The 27,639-nt window shown below is 41.4% G+C and overlaps 1 protein-coding gene across 2 annotated transcripts; it reads left to right on the top strand.

Moving 5' to 3' along the window:
* The first annotated feature begins 1,218 nt into the window (after nucleotides 1-1,218).
* Nucleotides 1,219-25,758, top strand: LOC111874555 (40S ribosomal protein S7). 2 transcript variants are annotated; one of them, XM_023870145.2, is made up of 5 exons: nucleotides 1,219-1,299; nucleotides 1,772-1,945; nucleotides 3,478-3,659; nucleotides 22,726-22,876; nucleotides 25,617-25,758. In XM_023870145.2, the coding sequence occupies exons 2-5, from the start codon at nucleotides 1,772-1,774 to the stop codon at nucleotides 25,692-25,694; spliced, it is 585 nt and encodes a 194-aa protein (XP_023725913.1). In that variant the 5' UTR covers nucleotides 1,219-1,299; the 3' UTR covers nucleotides 25,695-25,758. The 2 variants fall into 2 exon arrangements, with proteins under 2 accessions (XP_023725913.1, XP_023725912.1); XM_023870144.2 differs by lacking the exon at nucleotides 1,219-1,299 and adding an exon at nucleotides 1,329-1,420.
* Nucleotides 25,759-27,639: the final 1,881 nt, after the last annotated feature.

Here is a 27,639-nt window from a genome sequence, read left to right as displayed (position 1 = left end):
AAAATTGAGACGTGAATAGCTTGTGTTCTTTTAAATTGTGTTTTTAGATAACAGAGTTAAGTTAGTGTTCATACCATGTGTACCAGTGTTTGTCTAAAATATGAACGCAAATATCAGTATTAAAAAGAAAACAATGAATGGTTTAATCCAGTACGAAATGTCGAAATTCCATCAGTTTTCTTTCCTTCAGAGACATAATAGGGCTAATTTGGTAAGTAGGACCTACTATCATATATTCATCATCTTTATTCTTAAACTCTAGTAAAAGTTGTAATTAAAATTGTGAAATTTTATGTCCCATTTAATATTTAAGGTCATATTTTACACTTTTTAGGTCATATTTGACATAATTTTGGGTCATAAGTGCATGCATATATTTATAGTTTTTAGGTCATAAAAATCCGGGCCCTAATTATAATAATAAGTTGATCACGTTACGTATTTCTATTAATTGTCTCATATCATGCGTTTTTGAGGGGAATCACATTTTGGTATGCCGTGTTCAGTAATGGATACTTCATGGTGTGCCGCGAGTAGAAAAAGGTTGCGGAACACTGCAGTAAAGTACAGTACAGTCGAGTAAAGTGGTATAAACATAGCAACAGGTTATTAATACGAGCTATACCGTAGAATGGGTAGGTTCCAGACAGACACAAGAGTTGAAATATTTGAAGTCGGCCTAGGAACATGCGTAATTGAATCTCTCATACAAATTTCGTACCAAACTTAATGGGGCGAGCAAAATTTTACCTGAACACGAAAATTCCTACTCTGTACCATTATATCTTTAAACTGTTTACTACATGGGAACAAAAATAATGAATAATTTTAGGCAGAAGAAAATAGATATTTTAATTTACTGAATTTGATTCAACGAATTTCATAGTAACCAAAAGTTACGGAGTTCTCAATTGAGAGAATATTTCTGATTTTAAGCTTTCGCGGTGGTTAAATGTTGATGCTAATTCTGCTCCTAGTTTACAGATCTGTTTCAATGGCTATACATCAACTGTATTACAGACTGGAGATTTTTAAATGAACGTAATCCAACCCGATCGAACCGTTTCTGAGCAGAGAAGATATACACGTACAATGAGGCAAAGTACACATCGACTACGCTCTCTAACCAACAGATGGTTACACGGCCCACGGATAGAATATGTACACGAAACGAATTTCATTGCCATCTATTCGTCAATCATTCGTACTAGCTTGAGTGCATGCCTCATCGTTTTGTCGTCCGAGCTTAAGTTGATGTAGTCAATGATTCCGCGTTTCTTATTGTGATATACTGGAAAGGTACACGTTGTTTAGATCTGTAGCATTTATGTTTTGTTGTGGAATTAAGAGAAGTTCCGTGTAATATCGATGTTGTACGGTGTCTAAAATGTACATTCATCTTCTTGCATACTAATGTGAGGTAAAACTGAGCCATTTGTAATGACGTTCCATGGATGAATGTAGATAACATTCCTGGATATATCGGCTAACAGGATCATATTTTTTGACTTAGCGAAATATTATTTAATGTTGAGAGAAAATGCAGTGTTATTGCTTCGGTCGGGTGTCGTAGAACATCGTGATAGAATTATAAATACAAAATTGTTAAGTTCGTATAATTTATGTGAGAAATGTTATGGCATTTTTTCCGCATTGGGGGTAACGTGTTCTGTCACGTTGCGGACGTCGCGTGCCAGAAGACGGGCTTGGTATGAAACTAGTTTGTCAACTTTGTCAACTTATTACCTCCTTTTTCTCCTTTGGTTTTCAGATGTTCCAGATGTCGAATGCAAAAATAGTGAAAAGTGGGGGCGCAGAGCCCGACCAGCTTGAAAGCCAAATAGCCCAAGCCTTGGTGGAGTTGGAGATGAATAGTGACCTCAAAACACAATTAAGGGAATTAAACTTTACAAGAGCCAGGGAAATTGAGCTTAATGGTAAAAAGGTAATATAAGCCGTAATTTTGGTTCTGTATACTCATTCATATATATAAGTGCAAATTGTTGCTGTGGTCACTGGTTTCACTAACTTCAAGGAGGTGAGCCTTTAATGAAAAGCAACTAGTTGTACAGCTACGTAAGAACGTCCCAACATTTTGTGGAACCGAAAAGTTCATTACCGTGTTCACCAGAACCCTCCACTGGTGCCTATTCTGAACCATATCAGTGCAGTCGATGCCATCCCATACCATACAGGGCGTTCAATCAAGGAGGAAACTTCACACCACCGTTGCGAAAACGAATTCTTGCTGCATAATCTGGTTGTTTCAGCTCGTGCACAACTGCTATTTTATACGGCCGAAATCTGATTAATTGTATGGCCGAAAGCAGATCCTAGTGAAGCCCGGTTTACTGTGCTAAGTGTCGTAATGAGTTTAGAGGACTGATCTGAAGTCGTGCCTCAGTATCCCTAACTTTTTCTTCAGTCAGCGCAATCCTCTACGATTGATTCTTTATGTCACACACTGAACCTGTGGCCTGCCACTTTTTCAAAAGCATGGATACACAAGACTTTGTGGGAACTGGCAAATCAGGATATTTACGAGGAAACTTGTGGATACAGTTTCTGAAAGTTTTTCCCTTGTAAAAGTTTTGACAGTAAACATACACTGATCACTAGTGAACTGAATTTAGTATAAATGTCGACTGCCTATCAACATCTCTAACACAGACTGACTGTTTTTCATTGGGCTCATCCTGTTGTATTATTATATAAAATTCTTTATTGGGATCCGTCTCAACACAACAATGAAACAGTCTAGGTCAACATCACCTTAGCTACATGTTTCAGCTTTTAAAACCATCATCAGGCAAATACATGGTTACAGCACTCACACGCTATTGAACTGCATTTCAATTGACATTAGAGCTAGATACTTGACAACTTACGTTACACTTTAATAACACAAGGTATAAAAATATAAAATTATTATAAAATGAAAGTTATACAGTAAAATATAGTTAAAAATTATTCATGTTATGAAGTCAGTTTTGCAGTCCTGTTGTTATATCCCAGTGGACATATAGCGGTATATTCATGACTTGTACACATATAGTTAACTTCTGGAGGCCCGTGGTATTGATGTAGTATTATTTGATATTACTTTTTTGGCCAGTGCCTTGTTTTACAATGTATTTTGTCTGCTCTGGTTGGAATACAGATTGCAATCCAAGGAAAGAATTTTAGACTGGCTATTAATGCGACTTAACTGCAGTTAGAAAAGTAATCTGTGGGGAGTGTTGGGCCCAGTCAAGCAGTGTTGTGAAGTGTCCTTGACTGAATGCACTGTATATTTTATTATCCACCCACCTATATCTTGGTCATTCTTGTGGTCTCTTTGCTTCTGGCCTTCTCACCAATATCCTATATGTATTCCTCCTCACCTTCAGTCATGCAACATATCCTGCCTATCCCTTCTTGACTTGATCATTCTAATTATAATTGGTGAAGAGTACAAGTTATGGACTGTATTTTCAGTCAATCATCATTAATGTACCAATTCCGCAACTTAAGTCGTTCCAAAAGATACAAACACGGCTGGTGCGTGAACTTGAGAAGAAGTTCTGTGGCAGACATGTTGTATTCATTGGTGAGAGGAAGATTTTGCCAAAACCTACACGCAAGACACGTACAAAGAATAAGCAGAAACGACCAAGAAGGTAAGATGTTTGAAGTTTGTTTACATTATGGTGACCCATTGGATTAGACTAATGACTTCCAATAAAAATTGATTGTAGGTTAAGAAGATTGGATATGTGTTTTATATTAGATGTGGCAAATGTATATCAATTCCAGATTTAGTGACAGTTGTGTTGTAAATATTTATCAAGTTTAGAAGTGCACAATAAAACTTGGGAACACCAAATGGTATTCTCACAATATTAGCTATCCCAATCATCAAACACCTATTGAGTGTTCACTTTGAAGCCATCTGCATTTGATGAAAATTAACTTTCATAATTTACATGTCTATCTACCCATCAGACTATGTGTGAAAGTTGGGGGGGGGGGGGCGAAATATGTGAATGCCATGTTTCATGTTAAATTGAGATAGGAAGTTTATGCTCACATTGTGGTGAGGTGAAGCATATTTTCCTTCCTTTGTGCAATAATTTATAACCATCATTGTGATCATTCCTGTGTAAGTGATATATTTCCTTATGTTTGACACATTTATAGATCCTTACATAGTATTAGAAGAAATTTTAGTTGTGCTGAATACAACAGGGCACCCAACATGGGAAGTCCCGAGACAGTAACATTATATTCTGTGACAACTTCCCTTCATGTGTCTCCTTCCAGTTTCCCACATTTGTTGAGTAGGCCATTTTAATACGAGGAAGTGGGAAAACAAAATAAGGGAAGATAGATGAGTGTGATGCTATCCAACAACAGGGGGTAGCTGCTGCACAGAACAGTATGTGTCTGTCAGTGACATAGTTCTATCATCTTTAGAAAGTTACTACGGTCTGTTTGAAACGTACTTTGGTATTCACATGTTATAGGAAATAGTTCTGTCATCGTTAGAAGGTTACTACATTCAGTTTGAAATGTACTTTGGTGTTCACATGCTAATGGGAAGTGTGATGTGTCTTCTAAAGTATGTACTCAAATGTGGACGGCATTTTCATATTTTGATCTGGATTAACTGTAACTGAATTAGTGAGGGTTTACATTACTTAAGTTTTCTTTAAGGTAGCTGTTATTTCCCAGTAAATTTACATATTCCCAGATACACAATCAGATACAACACCACATCAGTAGAGGCAACAAAACTACATCCCAACAAGAAACCAGGAAACAGCACCATACACAAAACTCAAGTGTGTGAAAGCTAACTAATATAGAACAACAAATAAGAACATGACCAGCAAGTCTACCGCAGAATGTCTAAAGCACAAACCGCCAATATAAGATGGCACAGGACCATCAGTACCAACAATGTATACTCATGTAACATCAACATTTACACTAAAGGGTAAACAAATTTGAAATGTCTCATTTCACCAAAAATGACAACACATTCAGCCATTAGCACCAGCAGTTCCCACCTATATAATGCTCATCCCCACGCGCGCACACATTGCCACTACTACATTCCACCTTAAAGACTGAAAGTAAACCCGTGGATTATGAAATGGCGGGTTCTATTTCGAATGATTGGATTTATTAGCACTTGGTTACAACTTCTCTCAGTTACAGTCAGTACAGCGCTGTTGCTGATTACACACTTCATAATCCACTGTTACACACACACACACCAGTCCTCTCCTGGTAATGGATCTCAGCACAGAAACTATAAGAGTCTCCCTAAGTCACATTCATGGTCATCACACAACAAACTTCCCATGGCTGTCTCCTATCAAGAACTCAACTGAACACAACTGCACGTAAGAACTCTGTCACTTAAACACTGAAACTTGTTATGTCTGGAATCTCGTTATATAGCCTCCGCACTGACCAGGCACAGAAAGCATAGCCTTTGTTGTTGTAGAGTGTTTACCATGATGTTTCACAGCAACTGTCATGGAGCACACCACATAGAAAATGCCATACTTCTATTGACCTTGCATATATTCGGTCACTAGATTGCCGTGGTAGCGAATACTATTAGAAATAGGGCATAATCTGCTGTACTGAGCCTGGATTGACAAGAGGCCTTGTATATATTGTACATAGAAATAGGAATTAAGATTAAATTTGTAAATATATGTAAATACTGACAATGGACTTACTAATACGGACTATGACTGACAAATGACAGATCTGACTTCTCGTCAGAGATGTTGCCCCAAATGGACAGGACCCTGGGGCTCGACAACAAGACAGACAGAGAGACTGACCGTCAGTCACAATGTGACTTTGACTATGACTTAATGGTCAGTTACCTAGCAACGCTCAGGCCATCTACATTACACTTACTTACTTACTTACTTACATACTTACTTACTTACTTACTCATTAAGCTGAGCCCTTCCGGAGGAGCCACCAATTCTGCAACTACTCAAAAATTTCCCAGCATTTTATGGAACCCAAAGGTTCATTACCGTGTTCACAAGAGCCCTCCACTGGTCCCTATCCTGAGCCAGATCTATCCATTCCATAACATCCCATCCTATCTCTCTAAGATCCATTTTAATATTGTACACCTACCTACACCTTGGTCTTCCCAGTGGTCTCTTTCCTTCTGGCTTTCCCACCAATATCCTATATGCATTCCTCATCTCCCCCATTCGTGCTACATGCCTTGCCCACCTCATCCTCCTTGACTTGAACATTCTAATTATACATGGAGAAGAGTACAAGTTATGAAGCTCCTCATTATGCAGTTTTCTCCAACCTCTGTCACTTCATCTCTCTTCGTTCCAAATATTCTCCTCAACACTATGTTCTCAAACACCCTCAGTCTATGTTCCTCCCTTAATGTCAGAGGCCAAGTTTCACACCCATACAGAACCCCAGACAAAATTATAGTTTTGTATATTCTAATTTTTATGTTTTTGGACAACAGACGGAGAAGACAAAAGGTTCTGGACTGAATGGTACCAAGCATTACCCGAGTTCAGTCTCCTCTTAATTTCCTTCTGAATCAGGTTTTGATCTATATTAGGGTTAATTTCACCAACCACACAACACATTTTTATTATTGTCACGCTATATGTTTCAACCTCAAGAGGTCATCCTCAGGTGTATGAACACAGTTGCACAATCACACACAATCACATTTGTTTTCCACTTATTTCGATCCTGTATCCTGTTCAGGCCTACGCTCAATAATATACAAGGGGGTACCCAAAAGAAACGGAACTCTTTTTTTTAACTAATTTATTCAAATTTTAAGCACAAACCTTCAATCCCCTTCAAAGTACTCTCCACTTACACTAATACACTTGTCTAGTCTTTATTCCATTTCTCAAAACATTGTCTAAATTCATCTTTTGAGATGCTTGACAGCGCCTCCGTCATTTTTTCCTTCACCTCAGCAACATCAGCAAAACGCTTTCCTTTCATGTCTCTTTTCATTTGAGGAAACAAAAAAAAGTTTTGATCATTTCGGGACTCTTCTTTCAAAGCACAGCATGCTTCCATGCGACCTTGTTTTTGTTCAGCAGTCAGCAGTGGTGGCACGAATTTCGCAGCCACCCTTTTCATTCCCAAATCTTCTGTCAAAATTCGCTGAACTGAGCTCCAAGTCACTCCCGACAGCTCCACAATTTCTTCAATGGTCCGTCGTCGATCTTCCTTGATGATTTCACGAATTTTTTCAACATTTTCGTGTGTTCGGGCGGTGGAAGGACGACCAGAACGAGGTTTGTCATCAATTGACATTTCACCATTTTTGAAAGGGGAAAACCACCCAAACACTTGAGTTTTCCCCATAGCATCGTCCTTGTACGCCATTTTTAACATTTCAAGAGTTTCTGTTCCACTTTTCCCTAGCAAAAAACAGAATTTCACTGCCGCACGCTGTTCACGAAAATCAGCCATTGCAAAAACGACGATCACACAAAACAGTTGTCACTATAAACACTGCCGAAACTAGTCCTTATATTCTGAAGCAATGGTAGTCGGCTTATCGACTCAGGAATGTTAGCTCTATGCGCTCATAGCGGCAAAACGCGGTACTACAAAAGCTCTGCCCACAAAAAAATTAGTTCGGTTTCTTTTGGGTACCCCATACCTTTTGGGTATGTCAAGTTCTTATAAAATACACTTTAAAATACTATTCAAATGTTAAAAGTTTAAATTTTAACTTTTAACATTTGAATAGTATTTTAACTTGTATTTTATAAGAAGAACTTGACATATATTATTGAGCGTAAGCCTGAACAGGATGCAGGATCGAAATAAGTGGAAAACGAATGTGATTGCGTGTGATTGTGCAGCTGTGTTCGTACACCTGAGGATGACCTGTTGAGGTCGAAACATGTAGTGTGACAATAATAAAAACGTGTTGTGAGGTCAGTGAAATTAACCCTAATATTGATTAAATACACAACAGGAAGCAAGAAACAATTAAACAGGTTTTGATCTGTTATCGTTGTTCCCAAATATCTGAATTGTGCCACATTTTCAAAACATCTGTTTCATATCTTTATATCATGATTCTGCCATGCATTTTGGCGAAAAGACAGCAATATATACTTAGTTTTCTCAGTGTTTACTTCCAGACCAATCTCTTTACTTGTGTCAATTAAAGTTTGTTTGTTTTTCTTTATGGTATCTACATTATCACCCAGTAGATTCACATCATCGGCATAGGACAACAGCTGATGTGTCCCATTTAATTTCAGTCCCACCTGGCTTCCCTTATCACCCATTAGATTCACATCATCGGCATATGTCAACAGCTGATGTGTCCCGTTTAATTTCAGTCCCACCTGGCTTCCCTGGACCTTCCTAATGGCATATTCTAAAGCAAAATTGACAAGGAGTGGCAATAAATCATCTACTTGTTTTAGACCATTCTGGACATGAAATTTATCAGACAAATGTTTACCTACACGGACACTATAGTTGATTAATAATTAATGAAAGAAGTAAACAATGTGTGCGCTCAGTTCCATCTGTGTGGTGGTATTTTTCTCAGCAAATGGTGCAGCACTTTCATGGGAAGTTGCCTAAGGTAAAATCAGTGTTCGATCGGCCTGCATTCTGGACACTTGGTAGGTGGTGATTTATACTTTTTCAACTTTGCAATGGCATTTCCAGATTTCAGAAGACTAGAATCAGGTAGCAAAGGCTAAGTGCCTAACATCACTCTATGTACATTCAATAACTGAGAGTAGTAGTACTTCCACTTGTCCAGTCTCCTGTGGAAATCTGCAAGCAGATCACCATTCTCATTCTTCACTAAGTTACTCCCAGTCCATATATCAATAAGACATCTTTACTACTTGTTAAGTCCACTTATGCTTTATCAGTCTTCTCGGTCAATTCCTTGCGGAGGCCCTGCACCTTCTGGTCGACACATGACAGGATGTGTTCCCCCCAGTGTTTGGTCTCTCTTGACTGGGACAGGTTTGAGTGTCTTATGGCCCCCCCCCTTTTTTTTAATGTATGTCCATCTGGGCTTTCATATTGAGTGGATATTTTCCTGGCTTGGTGGGCATCTCTCTGGGAGGTGAGAGTTGTTGAGAATTGTGGACTCAGCGACGGTAACACACACGTTGCCTTCGGTGATGTAACAGCAGAAGAGCTGTGTTAGACAACCATTTCCCACTGTGATATAAAAGCAGACACAGCTGTTAAGTGGCAATGGGGAACAGTATAAGAAGCCAGTGGGCAGTGTGAGCCAGTAGAAGCCAGACAGAAGACTGTGTTGCCAGAGAAGAGAAGTGTGGTGCTGAGACAGGAGCCAGTATGCACTGGGTGCCAGTAGAAGCCAGACAGAAGAGAAGTGTGGTGCTGAGACAGGAGCCAGTATGCACTGGGCGCCAGTAAAAGCCAGACAGAAGACTGTGTTGACAGAGAAGAGAAGTGTGGTGCTGAGACAGGAGCCAGTAGAAGCCAGACAGAAGACAGTGGAAACCAGCACGGAGAGTTAGACAGTTCTACAGTATATTGAGAGTTGTTGATACGGAAGGAGCGTCTGTGAAACGACTTCGACATTTTGTGTTACAGTTACAGCGTTTAGCAATAAAGTGACATCACAAAAGAATACATTTCTGCTGCAACATTTCTAAATATTCTTTAATTGTGTCCATCACCACTTTATTGCCGTCAGCAAGTGGCCATACAGTCGGGGACATTTCAAACGACCCATCTGTAATTCTCTTACTATCAACCAAAATTTGCAAACTACTTCAGAGCACAGCAGTGATAGAACTGAAACAATTGTAAAATGCAGGATCTCAACTCCTCAAACAGAAGAAGTGACACTATACCGACTTATTTTTTAAATATTTATAATTTTAAATGAAGTCCAACAGTTGGGTGCATCGTTACAGGAAGAAAGTCATAAAGTTGAAGAAGCTCTAACTTCTAACAAACAGGGACAAATACCAAACAGCGTTATAAAAGACAGGAAAACCCATGCTAATCCCTGCAGTTTTAAGGAAAAGCACATACACAGAACATGCAGCAAGCATATCGAAGCTGCGTAGATGTGAGAAAAATAAAAATAAATCAATAATGAAAACTGATATAACAACAACTGTGAGTAAATAATTTTCATTTAATTTCTTAGAATACAGCATTACTGTACATAAAAAATCACATCATGTAATAAAGAATAAACAAGTATCATCTTATTTAATCAGTGCAGTGGCTGAGAATAAAATAGGAGCATGTGAAACACGGTAACTGGGATAAAATAAAACGAATAAAATTCGACAATTTCTTACAATGGGTAAAAGTTCGCATCACACCTTTCACCTTGTGATGGCACACCTGTTGCGGAACACTGGTCTACACAAGGCGTGAAATGCCCATTTTCATGGACTAGCTCAGCTGTAGCTTGGCTGCAGAGTAAAGAAGAGACGCGTGGCAGCATTAAGACTTGTGGGGATTACGGGGGGGGGGGGGNGGGGGGGGTGAAACATCCAAAATTGGTGTGCTACAAAGAGTACCTAACAGCATCATTACTGAATGATTGTAGATTGAAGGGGCCAATTTTGAGAAATTGGGGATTCAAATAGAAACATTGTTTCTAGGTTCATAAATCTAATAACAAAACAGGAGGAAATTCTGAGAGAGTACACATCGGAAGTGGGGAAAATGAGTACCCAGTACAGCACTCTTGGTTATCTGGTGCCCGTGCGTTCAGAATTCTCATGCAAGTGACAAAATTTTCAAAGAGAATTTACCATTCCTGTAAAGTTACTTCAAAGACAACGTTGAGTTCATGTTCATCTGCCATGATGTAGTTCTCCCAGCCACCACTAGCAGTACTGCCGTCGTCCCTCATGCAGGTACCATTACAGTAGGTGCCAGCTGAATATGAGTTCATGTTACAGCATATCTGAAATCTTCCACTGTGTCGCTGAAGAAGACCACACATGAATTAAAGAAAACACATTGTTTTAACTTTTAAACAAAATCTAAATATGTAGCAGATGAGAAATGGGCCAGAATCACATGCAAATTTAGTGTCTGTAAGTTTTTCTCATGTTACTGGCAGATTTGTATAATGAGAACATACCATTCCATGTACATGCAAAGTAGCAGGGAGTTTACAATATTGGATTTGTTTTAAAGGAGTTAACTGTTCGTTTTCTTTATATTGTGACATGTTGCGCCAAGCCGAGCCCCCCCCCCACACACCAGCAGTGACGCGGCGGGTGAGTCAGCGCTACCCTTTTTTATGGTTGCTCGTCTCGAGCAGCTCCATGATAAGGCGCAAGCCGGTCGAGGTGTACAACTAACATCCTCGACCTAGGGGTCTTCTGGATTCGGTAAACCACGTCATTTATCCGGGTCACTACTTTGTAAGGACCTTCCCATGATGCTTGTAGTTTCGGCGATTTCCCTTTTCTGCGGGTTGGGCGATAGAGCCAGACTCTGTCGCCTTCGTCGTAACCTGCGGAGTTGGCCAGTTTATCGTACCGAGTTTTCATCCGGTCACTGGCAAGCTTCAGATGTTGCCGGGCATAATTGTGGATGTCGTGCAGATGATCCACTANCGAAGTTACGGCCTTGGTCGCTGTGCAACTCTCGAGGTATGCCGAAGCGGCAGAAGAGATTGGCAACCAGAACTTCCGCTATTGTTGAAGCCTCCTGATTTGGGATGGCGTACACTTCCGGCCACTTGGTGAAGTAGTCCATAGCGATCAGTAAGTATCGGTTTCCATGGTCGCTTCGTGGAAAGGGCCCTGCGATATCAATGGCTACTCTCTCGAAGGGAGCACCGACATTATACTGGTGCATTTGCCCACGATTCCTGGTCCGCGGTTACAATATATACCACTTTGCATTCCTGTTAAACCTGTTCATCTTGGATTGTTTGGAATATGAATTCCCTTTGCAAAAATCTGTTTCTTGCAGGTTTAGATAAATGAATGTGTTTGTATGTGTTTTGGCTTTAACTGTTAATTTCTTTGTGAATTAGAGTAATGGTTTGTGGGATTTGTAATGTAAGGTTAATTTAGGCCAGGTAGGAAATTGCTGTCTCTGCAAGCAGAGTAAACATCTCAGTGATACCTTTGTCAGCAGAAAATATTGAAACCAATTTATCATTCATTCATTATCCTATCATTAGATGTTATATGTGGGATGAAACAAAATATGCACAGAAGCTCTCTGTAGTGTGATTTGTTGTTAAGAAAAATTAAGAAAAAAATTGTACAAGTGTCAGGTGATGTTTACTTTTCAAGGCACTCATCACTGTCAAATGGCACATGCTGTAAAGTGATGGGTGCCTTGTTACGGTAGATGTTTCAAGCGGCTTCCGGCCATTTCAAGTCAGCAGTGCACTGCATGGCATTCTCGAACACACTTTAACATGCAGATACAAGGTGGTTCAACTATGACCGGGACTGATTTTTTTTGTAAACAAGCCGCACTGCGCAGCAGCTGTGTGACCTTGAGAGAGTGAAGCCACAACCTCCACCCTCCCTCCTGTTAGGGTTAGAACCTGTTCAGTCCTGTCTGGAAGTTGCTAGAGTGATGAGAGAATAGAAGGTACCGCGGAGCGTGGAACAATGCATTGTGATCAAATTCCTCGTTGGAGAAAACGTCCAGTCCACTGAAATTCACCACAGACTCCAACAACAGTATGGGGAAGCGTGTCTCTCATGGACCTGTGTGTTTGAGTGGTGTAAGTGCTTCAGAGAGGGCAGAGAGCGCGTGGAGAATGAACCGCATGATCGTTGGCCACGAACGTCCATCACCGAGCCGAACATTGATCGTGCAGACGTGCTTATTCGTGAGAATAGGCGCATCACTGTCAAGGAACTTGGAGTAAGAGCCGATCCAAGCGGAAGACAGGTGGAAAGCGGGTAGCCTTCCTTCAAGACAATGCATGCCCCCATACGGCCAAAACAACAATGAAAACCCTTCAGAAATTGAAATGGAACCTTCTGACACATCCGCCGTACAGTCCCGATTTGGCCCCAAGTGATTTCTACCTGTTTGGAAGGCTCCAATCAGACTTACAAGGCATGTGGTTTGTGGACAACAGTGCCGTCATCCAGACTGTTCGTGAGTGGATACGCTGCCAATCACAAGTCTTTTTTTTGGGGGGGGGGCATCAGGATGCTCCGAGAAAGTTGGAAAAAATGTGTTGACTCTGGAGGGGAGTACGTTGAAGACTGACGTGCACAAGTAAGTGTTTGGCAATTACGTTTTTTTTTTTAATCAGTCCCAGTCATATTTGAACCACCTAGTACTATAGGGTTTTGATGGTGGTGTATAACACACAGAGATACTGGATTCTAAATAACTAAGAAAAAAAACAACGTTTCAGAAACTGGATCTGTTTCCGTCCTGAGGTGAGGGAAGACACCTACACTCTTAACATGTTGGCATCACAGCTGCTTGAAGTTTTGGTACAAGATCTGCAGTAGTCCTGGGAGGGACTGCATAAATGTGCTTCTTCAGGTATCCCTACAGGAAGAAGTCCATTGCACTAGATCTTGAGATTGAGGAGGCCACACTGTCAGCCCTTAATGTCCAGTCCATCTTCCTGTATATGTTGCTTTCAGCCACTGCCAGTTATGTTCCCATAATGCACTGGAACTCTGTCATGTTGAAACCAGAACCTCTGCCCCACAGCTGGAGGCACATCTTCAAGCTGCCCAAGCAGTCAGCCTGCAGCACATTCAGGCCAATGACAATGTCCCTGACAAATCCAGCCTAAATGCTGAGGCTGAAGCAGTCTTGATACCCATGTTTGTGGATAGCATGATTATTTTCTGATACACAGAGGTGACTGTTGTGGGCACTGAACACACCTTCATTTGTAAAACATGTTTTGTCTGGTCACAGGATGTTGTTTAAAAAGAGCTCTGTGATATGTTGAGTATGAGGGGTGAGCCATAGAAAGCGGCCCTTGCACTGCGACCTTCAATGATCTATTGTGCTCCCCCTTTGGATTAACCCTTTATTAATCCTACACTTCAGATGAAATGTAGGACTTTATTTATGGGGGCGTCATAAAAGTCACTTGGTTCCATGAAGAATTGGCCTAGATGGTGATATTTTACATAAGCTATAGCCTCACAATCACATAAGATGTGTGTGGCTGATTCATTTTCTCATAGGCCCCAGTTTGAAAAGGTGCCCTTTTAGGTGGCAGTGTCCAATAAGTAATCGTACCACCCATCCTAATTGATCTCTGTGTAATTTTAATAGGTCCCTTGTTCTTTTGGCAGAGGGTCCTGATATAAATCTTTTTACCTGTTTGAGTCCAGTTGTGGATTCCCAGTGTTTTTTTTTTTGTGATTTCTGTTAGTCCAGTCCCTGATCGCTTTTTTTGGCAACTCCTACCGAGATGCCGCAAGCTGGTTCAGGTCCTGTCCTTCCCAGCTGATCTGCTCCCAAACCAGATCATCCACGACAGAGAGGAGAGAACACCCCCTCTGCGGACAACCTCTCGCTGCAGACGCTCTCAGGGTCTCTCCAGACAATATACCACTTATATTCCTGCTTTCAAGCATATCACAGATCCATCTGCATATTGTTGGCTCAATGTCATGCCTCTCGGCAGCCCGTTTTATTGTCTAAAGAGGTTATGTCAAGGGCTCCCTCTGTGTCAAGAAGGGCAATATCCTTGTGTTCGATGGCATTTTCTATACGTGTAACTACTATGCAGTGCAGTTTCAGTAGATATACCTATTTGGTAAGGATGTTGGTTTTGGTGCAGAGGATGAATCTTCAATGCACTGTCCGTAATGTATCTGCCTACTACTTTCTCCATCATTTTCAAAAGGAAAGATGACAGCCTGATAGGATGATAAGCCTTATCCTCGGTATAATCAAGTTTCCCGGGCTTCGGTAAAAATGTCACTTTGATTTGCCTCCAGGCCATAGGGATAAACCCATGCGCCTTGCAGGCTCTGAATATGCGGAATAGGTGTGGGACTAAATGTTCCATCCCTTGCTGTAGAAGTGCTGGAACAATTTCATCTGTTCCCGCAGACTTAAATGGTTTGAAGGTACCTAACGCCCATCTAATTTTTGATTCATTGATTACCCGACCAGCCATATTCCAGTCTCCCCTGTTCGTTATTTATCCACATATGTCCAGGTTCTTTTGGCAGCGTCCATCAACCAAATCATCACTCAACTTTGAATCTGGGGAAGTGAACTCTGAACAGTTCCTTTAGTGTTCCTTCTCTGGTTTGGTATACTTGCCATCAGGCAGCTTGATAGAGCTGACCTTATTGGTCGCCTATTTTGCCATGACCCTCATGAGTCTAGAACTGCCCGGCACATCGTTGATCTTCTGGTAGTACCACCTCCATGAGGTTCGTTTGGCTTTCCGTATTTATTTATTTATTGTAACAGCTGAGGGTTTCCTTATAGGTGTCCCACTGCCCCGTCCTTTTCACTATATTAAATAGCTTTCTTGTTTTAGCTCTTAGCCCACTCAGCTTTTTATTCCACCAAGGTGCATTCCTTGGTAAGCGAGTGTTTTTGGCTGGACAATTATGATAATAGGACAAGATGATGGCCCATTGCAACTGGTCAACAGATTGATCTATGTCCCTTATCATGTGTATACTTCGTGAAATAATCTCAAGATTCACCTTTAGGTCATCAATGTATGACACTCAGTTGGTTCTCCTAGGATTCCTAAAGGTTTTTTTTTTGCTAGTGGGGTGGGACTAAGTCCCTTGTACTGTGGCCACATCTCACCTATTTTACCAGCCCCAGATAATAGGCGAGGGTGACTGTGGAGCCATTGGTGGAATGAAGATGGGCAGGAGAACCGAAGTACTCAGAGAAAACCGGCCCCAGCGCCACTTTGTCCACGACAAATCCCACTTGACAAGACACAGGATTGAACCCGGGCCACCGCGGTGGGAAGCTGGTGACTAACTGCTTGAGCTATGGCGTGGTTCCTAAAGGTAACTTGTTTCGCTACCTATTTGAAAGCATATGTATCTGTGGTCCGATAAAGACGGCTTGCCAGATACATGCCAATTACCAGGTTTTCTATTTTATCTGTCCCTAGTGTCAAGTCAATAACCTTTTTCCTATTGTGGACCATGAAGGTAGGTTCATTACCATGATTTAGAATATTCAGGTTCAGACTCACCAGAAATTCCATAAGACTTTCTCCCCTTGGATTGGTGCCAGTGCTCTTCCACAAGATGTGGTGTGCGTTGGCATCACACCAAGTGATAAGTTGCTTTTTCCTGCTGTAGCAGTAGTCTGATGTCCCTCATTTCCGTAATTGGTGGTGGTTCATCTGAGTCATATGGAAGGTAGACTGAAGCAATAATCAGCTCCATGCAACCTCGATATGTGTGTGTTATCCTCATTGCTGTTGTGTTCCTAGAACAGAGCTCCAGCAAAGGCAAGGCATTAACATGATTCTTGATAAAAACACAGGATCTCACATTGTTACTGGGTACAGCAGAGTAAACTGTTCCCTCTGTGTTGGTTAAACCCCTTATTTGACCTTTCTATGACCAAGGTTCCTGAATAAGTGCTACATCTGCCTTTCCCTCAGCTAGATGCTGGCATAAAGTTGCCATTGCTGCTATGCTGTGGTGTAGGTTAATTTTAAGGAATTTCATGTTTTGTGTGTATTGTGTATGAGTGTGTTTACTGTTCCTTGTTAGTCACAACTGGGTTCCACTTGAGAGGGTCCCCTGATCTGCTCTGCTTCGGTCTGATGGAGTGAGTACATCATCCCGCTCCCCCTCAGAGCCTGATTTTGAAGATGCTGTCTATCACAGTTTCTTTTTGGTGCTGAGCCTCAGGGTCTTTCAGCACTTTAACAGTCCCCTGTGAGAGCCCTGTGAATAACTTATATCCTGTCCTCTGTATACGAGTCCCGGTCTATAAGTAGGATAAGCTTTTGGCCTTTTGGCTCAAGATTGCTTATGAAGTACTCTCCAGTGCTTAGTATGAAATCCTGGATTAAGATGTGAAATCCAGTTCAGTAGCTATTCCTCATTCTGGGCAACTTTGTCCCTAATCCTGAGAGCCACCTTAACAGGCTTGGGTAGGATCCTGACATCAGTAGCCTTCAGCCTGGTCCGTTTCCAGCATTTAATTGTTGATGGTTTTGATAAACCACTGACCAGACTGTTGGTCGGCGCATATATAAATAAGTGCGCCGCCCTCCAGTCTGTAGAACTTCAGGTGTGGTAGTTCTCCTAATGGAGTCCTATGTAACACCCCTCCCAGTACATCCAGAATGGAGTTATGTTCATCTTCTGTTAGCTTATCTTCAGGATATGTTTCCCTGAAGATAGCTACCTTTTTGTTGGTCACAGCCTCCTTGTAGGACCCTGGGCCTTTTTAGAGCTGTGACCATTTCTGTGGGGGTACTGCCCTCTGACCTTGGCCTCTTAAAGGTCCCTGTAGGGGTTTCTCCCTGCTTTGGTTAGCCTGCATTTCCTGGTTGCTGAATGCCCCCAGTTCCTGCTTCACTTGCCCTAGCTCTTGCCTTTTTAAGTGTCTGTCTGCCGTGTCCGGACAGTGCCTTCTTCGCCAGATGGAGTCTACTTACTCCAGAGAATAGGTGCCCCACACCTTCTCCTACTGTAGGTATGCTAGAGGTACTAGCCCCCTGCAGTGGTATATCAGTACTACTGACTCTTAAGGGAGTGTTTTCTGTTTTTGCCTCAGGCAGGTTTTGAATGACTGGTTTGTCCCTGTCTTTGGCTGAAATTTCAACAGCAGGTTCGCTGGTTGCAACCGGGCACCTTAACAGTGCACCACAGCTTCCTCCCCCCGCTGAAGTATTTCTTGTAGAGATCCCCTTGGAGGGGAGTCCCTCTTCTGTTTAAGGTTCTTATGACACTTTTTTATTTTGGTACCTTTCATTTTGGTCCCACGAGTCATGGGGATACAGAAGGTCACCACCCAAAGCGCCCCATATGGTGGAAGGCATGAATACAACGGGGTGCTGCCTGGTGCCCCGAGGGGATCATTCATGACACCAGCTAATAACCACCCCAGTGCCAAGATGCATCACACCTTGGCTTAGGTGGTTCAGTCCTATTAAGGATAAACCCTCACAATCCTCCAGGACCAAGAGTGCTCGACTGGGGCCAGGGGCATATCCCAGATGATCAATGAGTGTGTGACACCAGCTAATCATAAGGTTGCGACCAGGGAAACCTGCATGAAGCAGTCGCCCGGGGGGTGGCATAAAAGCTCCCCACATTCCCACCCCTCCACATGGGTTGGTCAGACCGTTTTAGAGTGTTGAGCCCGAAGGCTTGCGGCACCGTATCGGTACTCTAAGGAGACAACTCAAGTAGCCGAACCTACCCCCATATGAGTGCTCTCCTGCATTCATTCTGGGTACACCATAGTAATACCCAAGAGTCATTCTGCTGCTGCGCGAGAGGCTCCAGTCGTAATACCATTTCCCAGTCCTGGCTAGTCATACTAGCCCAGACCCCGAGACTGTCGTTGCCCAGCAGGACCACAAGGTGTCCCAAGGCTGTGTCCCGACGCATCCTTGGTCCATGATGTGTCCCCACCAAAGACAGCTGCAGTTCGGCAAACCTCGTAGAGAATGGCGTCATTACTACCTGTAATATGTGACCTGAGAAAGTCACAGTTATTCCTGCCTCTGTGGTACTTGTATATTACTGGCATGGCCACTTGCAAAATTGCATCCATAGAGGATGACTGGAAACAAATGTGAACTCTGTGAGTACTGGTATGGATGCAGTTGATCATCATGAAGTACTTAGAGAACCCTTAATTGCAGTAGTCCCGGTATTCATGGTATGATGCTTGACTTTCTCCATGTCACTTGTTCTGCAGAAGCAGTTATGCCATCTTCATTGGCTGGTGTCTGTATAGCACGTGGCCAGCGTATGTTCCCCTTTACCATAGTCAGCACACTTCCTGTCTCACAGAGGCGCTGCTACAGTCATAAAAGCATAACCATCTGGAATGTCGACCAGCCATATTCCTGTGCAGCGGTACCAGCTTCACTATTGCAGGTCCTGAAGGTTAAAAGTGTTGCAGTATTCATCATGTACATATTTCATGATAATTCAAGCTCATCTGACCTCTGCTATACACTGTTTGGAGTACACCTAAAATCATGCTGTATATCATTAGCAACTGACACTGGTGAGAAGTACTCTGGAAAATTAAGCATCACAGGACACGTGTAACATTTTCAGCTTTTTTTCTTGTAACAAGGAGTCTCACTCCATGTTAGGTGGGTCCCTGTCACCATGGCATGTCGCGTCCTCACGTTGTGGATGGAGGAGGCACCCTCCAGTTTTGGGGGGAAGCTGCAAATATATTGAATTAGCAGTCGCAGACAGCTGACAAGGGGTGGCCCTCCAGTTTGGGGGTTGGGCGTGGGACTAACAACTCCTCACCGTAAAAAATCATTATGTTATGAAAATGAACACAAAGCCTCGGACTGGATGGATTCCTTAGATAAACGACCTAAGCTAATGAAAATGGATATGACATTTGGCACTTGGAATGTCCAAAGTTTGTATAGGGCAGGTTCACTCAGGGCAGTGGCAGAAGAAATCTTAAAATGTAAGTCAGATTTAGCGGGGGGTACAGGAGGTCAGATGGGATGGAGGTGGCATTGCACCAGCAGGAGACTATACATGTTTCTATGGAAAGGGGAATGAAAACCATGAATTAGGTACAGGTTTTTTCGTACATAAGAGAATTGTATCAGCAGTTAAGAGGGGAGAATTTGTTAGTGATAGGATATCGTATATAATACTAAAGGTTGCTGGTGTGATATCATTGTTATGAATGTTCACACCCCAACAGAAGATAAAATTGATGACATAAAGGATAGATTCTGTGAAGAACTAGAACATGTATTTGATAAGTTCCCGAAGTACCCTATGAAAATTTTGTTAGGAGATTTCAGTGCCAAAGTAGGGAGGTAAGACATTTGAAACCAACAATTGGGAATGAGAGTTTGCATGAAATTAGTAATGATAATGGAATTAGAGTTGTAAACTTTGCCCCATCAAAATTTTACTGTCAAAAGTACAATGTTCCCACATTGTAACATCCATAAATTTACTTGGACACCTCCTGATGGGAAGATACACAGTCATATCATATTTTGATAGATAGGAGATGTCACTAAAGTATACTTGATGTCCAATCATTCAGGGCAGAAGATTGTGATACTGACCACTACCTGGTGGTGGCAAAGGTTAGGGAAAGACTGGCAGTGAGCAAACAAACAACACACAGAGTTCATATGGAGAGGTTCAATCTCAATAAATTAAATGAGGTAGAGGGTAAAGGGCAATATTGTGTTGAAATCTCAAATAGGTTCGCAGCTTTGGAAAACTTGGAAACTGAGGTGGGTGTTAATAAAGCTTGGGAAACTATTAGAGAAAATATAAAAATGTCTGCCAGAGAGAGTCTAGGTTATTATGATACGAAGAAGCATAAGCCATGGTTCGATGAAGGATGCTCAAAATTATTCGATTAAATTGCCAAATTGCAATGGTTACAGGAACAAAAAGAAGGAATATCTGAAAGATAAAGAAAGAAAAGAAAGAAAGAAAATTGATGAGCTTGCAATGAACAGTAAGAACAAGGACATTAGGGACCTGCATAAAGGAATAAATGACTTTAAGAGGGGTTACCAGCATAGCAATGACTTAGTGAAGGACGAGAATGGTGATCTGGTTGCAGATTCCCACAACAGTTTTAATAGGTGGAGGAACTACTCTCATTTATTGAACGTACATGGGGTTAGTGATGTTAGGCAGACAGAAATCCATACAGCTGAGCCGTTAATACCTGATCCTAGCCCTTTTGGTTGAAAATGCTATTGCAAAATTGAAATGGTATAAATTGCCAGGTAGTGATCAAATTCCGGCAGAACTTATTCAGGCAGAAGGCGAAATATTACATTCTAAGATCCAGAATGTAATTACTTGTATTTGGCACAAGGAAAAAATGCCTGATCAGTGGAAGGAGTCTATTATTGTACCAGTGCACAAGAAGGGTGATAAAACTGAATGTAGTAATTATCGGGGGATATCACTGCTATCAACTTCATATAAAATTTTGTCCAATATTTTTCTTTCAAGGTTAAGTCCATATATAGATGAAATTATTGGGGATCATAAGTGTGGGTTTCGATGTAACAGATCAACTACAGATCAGATCTTTTGCATTCGTCAGATGTTGGAGAAAAATGGGAGTACAATGGGACAGTACGTTAGGTATTCATAGACTTCAAGAAAGCCTATGATTCAGTTAGGAAGGAAGTATTGTACAATATTCTAATAGAGTTTGGGATACCCATGAAATTAGATAGCTTGATTAAAATGTGTTTAAACGAAACGTATAGTAAAGTTCGTGTAGGTAAACATTTGTCTGATAAATTTCCTATCCAGAATGGTCTGAAACGGAGATGCTTTATCGCCACTACTTTTCAATTTTGCCTTAGAATATGCAATTAGGAAGGTCCAGGGAAACCAGGTGGGACTGAAATTAAATGGGACACATCAGCTGTTGGTCTGTGCCGACAATGTGAATCTACTGGGTGATAATGTAGATACCATAAAGAAAAACACAAACTTTAATTGACACAAGTAAAGAGGTTGGTCTAGAAGTAAATACAGAGGAAACTAAGTATATGTTACTGTCTTGTCGCCAAAATGCAGGGCAAAATCATGACATAAAGATAGGAAACAGATGTTTTGAAAATGTGGCACAGATCAGATATTTGGGAACAACGATAACAGATCAAAACCTGATGCAGGAGGAAATGAAGAGGCGATTGAACTCTGGTAATGCTTGCTACCATTCATTCCAGAACCTTTTATCTTCTCGTCTGTTGTCCAAAAACATAAAAATTAGAATATACAAAACTATTAATTTTGCCCGTGGTTCTGTATGGGTGTGAAACTTGGTGTCTGACATTATAGGAGGAACATCGACTGAGGGTGTTTGAGAACAGGGTGTTGAGAATATTTTTACCAAAGAGAGATGAAGTGACAGGAGGTTGGAGCAAACTGCATAATGAGGAGCTTCATAACTTGTACTCTTCTCCCAGTATAATTAGAATGATCAAGTCAGTGAGGATGAGGTGGGCAGGTAATGTAGCACGAATGGGGGAGACGAGGAATGCGTATAGAATATTGATGGGAAAGCCAGAAGGAAAGAGACCACAGGGAAGACCGAGGTGTAGGTGGGTGGACAATATTAAAATGGATCTTAGAGAGATAGGATAGGATGTTATCGATTGGATAGATCTGGCTCAGGATAGGGACCAGTGGATGGCTCTTGTGAACACGGTAATGAACCTTCGGGTTCCATAAAATGGTGGGAAATTCTTGAGTAGGTGCAGAATTGGCGGCTCCTCCAGAAGGGCTCAGCTCCATGAGTGAGTAAGTAAGTAAGTAACAAGGAATCTTACAATGGAGAGCTTGTACATGAATTGTATTTCATCTTGTGGTCTAGCTACTGATAGCATCATAGAGTAATTATCACACCATCTGCCAGAGAAAAGTGTACAATGATAAAGCATCGGTAAATATATCAGTACACAGAAATAAAGAAGGTATGGATGACATGTTTTCTAGAAGTTGATTAATGTTCAAGAGCTGCATTAATAATTGAGTTATTTGGTTTCAGTCGCACTCTGACTGCTGTTTATGATGCCATACTTGAAGATTTGGTGTTCCCTGCTGAGATTGTTGGCAAAAGAATTAGAATGAAACTTGATGGCTCACAGTTGATCAAAGTTCATCTTGACAAGAATCAGCAGACAAATATTGAACATAAGGTTTGTAAAAAAAGAATTGAGAGGAATTGTTGAAACATTTTGTGTAAAAGGAGAAGTCCCAGTCCTAGATAGAACAGCTTCTTGAATCAACTTTGTGTGTACACTAAGGGCCTCTTGAGTGCTGAATGTGATGTTCCTAAAAGGACTGAGACAGTAAATGAGCTCTCACTTATTGAGTTTGGACATTGTATAGTAATTACGCTTGGCGTATTGTAAACAGTGGCAAGAGGTTTTCCATGTCTTGTTGATACAGAGCAACTTTTAAGTTAAATTGGAATTATGATTTTTTTTACATTCTATTACGGAGATATTGTATTGTAACGTTGATGGACACTGTTGCTAGGTAACTGACTGCGAAATACCTCACGACCAAATACACACAGGGCGACAATGGGAGTGCGGCATTTTGTATGCAATCCATGCTGCAACCATTGCTATGCAATTGGTCGGTAAATACGTTTCAACAATATAGACTGTTTTCTTTGTGGTCCACGAAAGGCATGTGTAAGGGGGGTTCAAGCACCAGACGAGTTATAGACTGCCATTGTAGCGGAAGCTACTAGAAGTAGGGCATAATCTGCTGTACTAAGCCTGGACTGACAAGGCCCAGTATATATTTAATACATTTATTATCATGTTTAACACAAAAAGTAAATATCCTTTACATTATGACAAATGACTTACTACTACAGACAATGACTCTGACAAAAGACAGAGAAGGCGCCCCACACTAACAAGACCCAACTATCAAACAGTAATAAATATCTGGTCATCAGACCCAGATGGGACTGGACACCAAGATTGGCTAACTGACCGTCAGTCGCAATGTGACTTTGACTTTGACAGACGAGTTAGTTGAAGTCTAGCAGTCGCTGAGAACACTTGACTGAGAGCAGCAAGAATTGTGATAGTGACAAAGAAGCATCTAGAGGACATTGTAAGTGACAGTAATCGGAACACTGAATTATGTAAGTGCAAGAGCGAGTGCCTAATAAACATTCTCCAAATCCGAGACCTGCTTGAAGTTATTTGTCATATTACATAGGCAACATGTGACACCTGGTGTTACAGAAGTGGGATTGAACATGGAAACACCACAAAAAAAAATGAAGTAACAACAAGTGTTGGAACTCCTGCTGGCCAAGATGGAGACCATGCAAGAGGAAATGAGAAGCAACCAAGAAGAAATGAGAGCCAATAGGAAGGCTGACTGAGAAAAGTGGAAAGCCTGGCAAGAAGAGATGGATGCCAGCCACAAGGAGATGGTGGCCGAAATCAAACCCGAAACAGATGTAAAGACGATGGCCTGCCAAGAAATTATGGCAGCATGTCTGGACAAAGCCAATCTCATTGGAGAAGAAACCTGAGGTGGCCCAAAAACGAGGTCCCTAAAGAAGACCCCACAGTGATGACAGTCAGAGGACTGAAGAAAAAATGGTGTAGGGACCGAAACTTTGCTGCAGGGTGTCACGTACAGCTGGAAGAAAGGATCTGGGGATGTTGTTGATCCCAGAGAAAGAAGTTTGGTGTCGCCCGACCGGAGGCGACATGGGAAAAGTGTGCATCCCAAAAGAAATTGGCCATCACCCACAGAGCGATGACCCATCGTGAGAAAGTGGCACGGTGTAATGAAGACGCCGTCGCATGCTGGGGACAGTGTGGTGCGAGGAGCCACAAAAGAATGGACTCTCGGGAGGAGACATCAACCGAGACCTGAATGCAAAAGTGGAATTAAGGACCGAGGCAGGTTGTGGAGAGACTCGATGCTGTGGAGGTATCGGCATCCTCCGGAGCAACAAAACAAGGATTGAACACCATGGATAGGTCAGCCCCCTCTGAAACAGAAAAAAATGAAACAGCACATCGAAGAGGAGTTGGTAACGTAGGAGCTGCGCCCTCCTCAGTTAGAGTGAATGAACAAGAGAGAAAGTGAGGGATGAAGGTGATACGAGGGAATCAACAAACGCTGGACCATGGAGCTGCTCAGGACGAGCACCCTTGAAGAAGGGGGGCGGTGGTAGTGCCCGGAAGATGAACACCAAAGGAAGGGAAGTACCGGTAGGCTGTTCAGGAATAACAACCCTTAGAAGGGAGCCATGTAATGTGAATGGACACAGCATTGCTAGATAACTGACCATGAAACACCTCATGACCAAAATACATGCAAGGCAACAACGGGACTGCAGTGTTTTCTATGTAGTCCGTGCCACAACCTTTGCTATGCATTCAGTCCGTAAACACATTACAACAATATAGGCTCTTTTCTTTGTGGTCCGTGAGAGGCCTATATAAAGGGGGTTCAGGGCGCCAGACAAGTTAGTTGAAGTCTAGCAGTTGCCAAGAACACTTGACCGAGAGCAGCAAGAATTGTGATAGTGACGAAGAAGCATCTAGAGGACATAAGTGGCAATAATTGGGACAGTGTGAATTGTGTAAGTGTAAAAGTGAGTGCCTAATAAAAATTCTCAAAATCCGAGACCTGCTTAATGTTATTTGTTGCGTTACATAGGCAATACGCAACAGTATTATAGTATAGGTTTTTGACATAGTGTTTAGCTGTAAACTTAATTATATTTTGGACATTGTCCATGATCTTATGTTTTTGCTAACATTTTGAAAACTGCATTTTGATCCAGTTTTCAATAAGCCATGTGTGGAAAAATTATAAGCCGATGGACAGTGTCCAAAATACTGGTCATGTGTATTTTAATGGATTTTTATTCATGATTTCTGATTTCAGGTGGATACATTTGCATCTGTGTACAAAAAGCTAACAGGGCGTGAGGTAACATTTGAATTCCCTGAACCATACTTGTAAGAAAATGAAATATAGACATTGTATGAAGTTGATATGATAAATTAAAACACATGTTGAAATATTATTTTCTTTATTTATCTGATATTTCAGAAAAAGCATAATTGTCAGGCCCAAGTCCAGCTGCACTGTAAGGAATAAATCAGTGTCTGAACATGTCATGTGATACACAGTGTGCCGTATCTTTTGAATTGCACTCAGAAATTATAGTAGCACGATTGCGCATGTCAAGATGTCAACTGGGTAACGGTGGTTGTGGAAGATGGCAGAAAGTTGCCCCTTTCACACTTCACATTTATACATAAATTTCTTGAATGTGAAGATTAGAAATATCTGTTGGCATTGTTGCTACCTGAAGTGGGAAATAACAGGAAACCTGGTTTTTAGAAGCTGTATGTTGTTAAATAACTGATGGAATGATTTGTAAAACTTCAAAAACATGCGCGTGCACACAAACATTTGATTTATTGTATACTTTTCCCATTTGAAAGTATTAATCCTTTGCTTATTAACTGGTTGGATCACCAAGTGTTACATACAGATGTTGAGGAGAAATGAGCTTTGACTTTTTTTAAGGTCAGATGCGGAAAGTATTGTGGGTATTTCTTTGCAGCTCGTTTTACCTCTAAGCAGTGTTGGTAGTTCAAGCAGGTAGTTGTTTGGTGGGACTTGACACTCAAAGGAGTAAATCTGTTAGAATGATCCACTTGTCTTGTTCAGACTTCCCTGAGGGATGGAATGGCAAGTAGCAATGTACACCTGGGAGCACTCAAGAATTGTTTAACCTTTAACGTACGGACTTTTAAATTGCCTGCAGCTCCCTACGGCCGGAATTTAAATGGCCCTAAGTCTTTAACATTGCAAACTTTCAGAAAAAAATGCATATTTTCCGTTCTATGCAACATCGGAATATGAACTAAAAAGAACCTGAAAGACAATAAAATTTTCTACATATATACAAAAGGGCAAGTTTTACAAATGAAAATCAACTGTGAGTATTTTGTCATGAAGTGCAAAATATAATCATTATTATATACGTTATGAAATTCCAAAGGACTTACATGTTGTTTTTCTTCAACCTTGAATCGTGGTGGCGATGTAAATATGACGACACTATATACAATAATATTTGGTTCGGACTGTACACGGGTTGGACTGCATCGCTTCACAGTTTCACTCTGACGCGCGTGTCCCACTCTCGAAGCAGTCCATCACACAGCGCGACATCACACTCTACAGCGGTAAAGCGTGCTCCCGCTTTTCTTGTTTATAGAACAAACGTCTTTGTTTCCCTTTAGCTGGTCAGTGTTTTGAATGTTTCACCTCCAGTCGACTCAGTTGGGCCCCAGATGAACTTGGCCTCCCTCGAAAAACACCACTGACCGTGATATTCGCCTCATGTGATTGAAGAATCAAATCACGCACCAAAATTTCGCGGAAATTTTTGTGCGTCATTTTTCCATCACATGACTTGTGTAACAGATATTCATTGAGAATAGACATGTCTAGTAGGTGGAAGAATACTCGCAAAATTGTGATGCAAAGTAATTGCAATAGCAGTCGAAAAGTGCCAGTCCGCCACTGATACCGAAAGTCACAGTGACGAAGATGTCTTTACGCACAAAGTAACACTGGCTCAGTGTATTTATACCACTTCCGAGATACACAATAAAAATGATATAAAAGAAATATAGGAGTCTGACGCTGACTTCGTAACTTTTTACAAAATATAGAAAATCACGCACCAAAATTTCGCGGAAATTTTTGTGCGTCATTTTTCCATCACATGACTTGTGTAACAGATATTCATTGAGAATAGACATGTCTAGTAGGTGGAAGAATACTCGCAAAATTGTGATGCAAAGTAATTGCAATAGCAGTCGAAAAGTGCCAGTCCGCCACTGATACCGAAAGTCACAGTGACGAAGATGTCTTTACGCACAAAGTA

The sequence above is a fragment of the Cryptotermes secundus genome, unplaced genomic scaffold, assembly GCF_002891405.2.
Source record: "Cryptotermes secundus unplaced genomic scaffold, Csec_1.0 scaffold970, whole genome shotgun sequence".
NCBI classification, from domain to species: domain Eukaryota; kingdom Metazoa; phylum Arthropoda; class Insecta; order Blattodea; family Kalotermitidae; genus Cryptotermes; species Cryptotermes secundus.
Note: the sequence above shows the minus strand (reverse complement) of the source record. Positions and strands in the feature narration are given on the sequence as shown.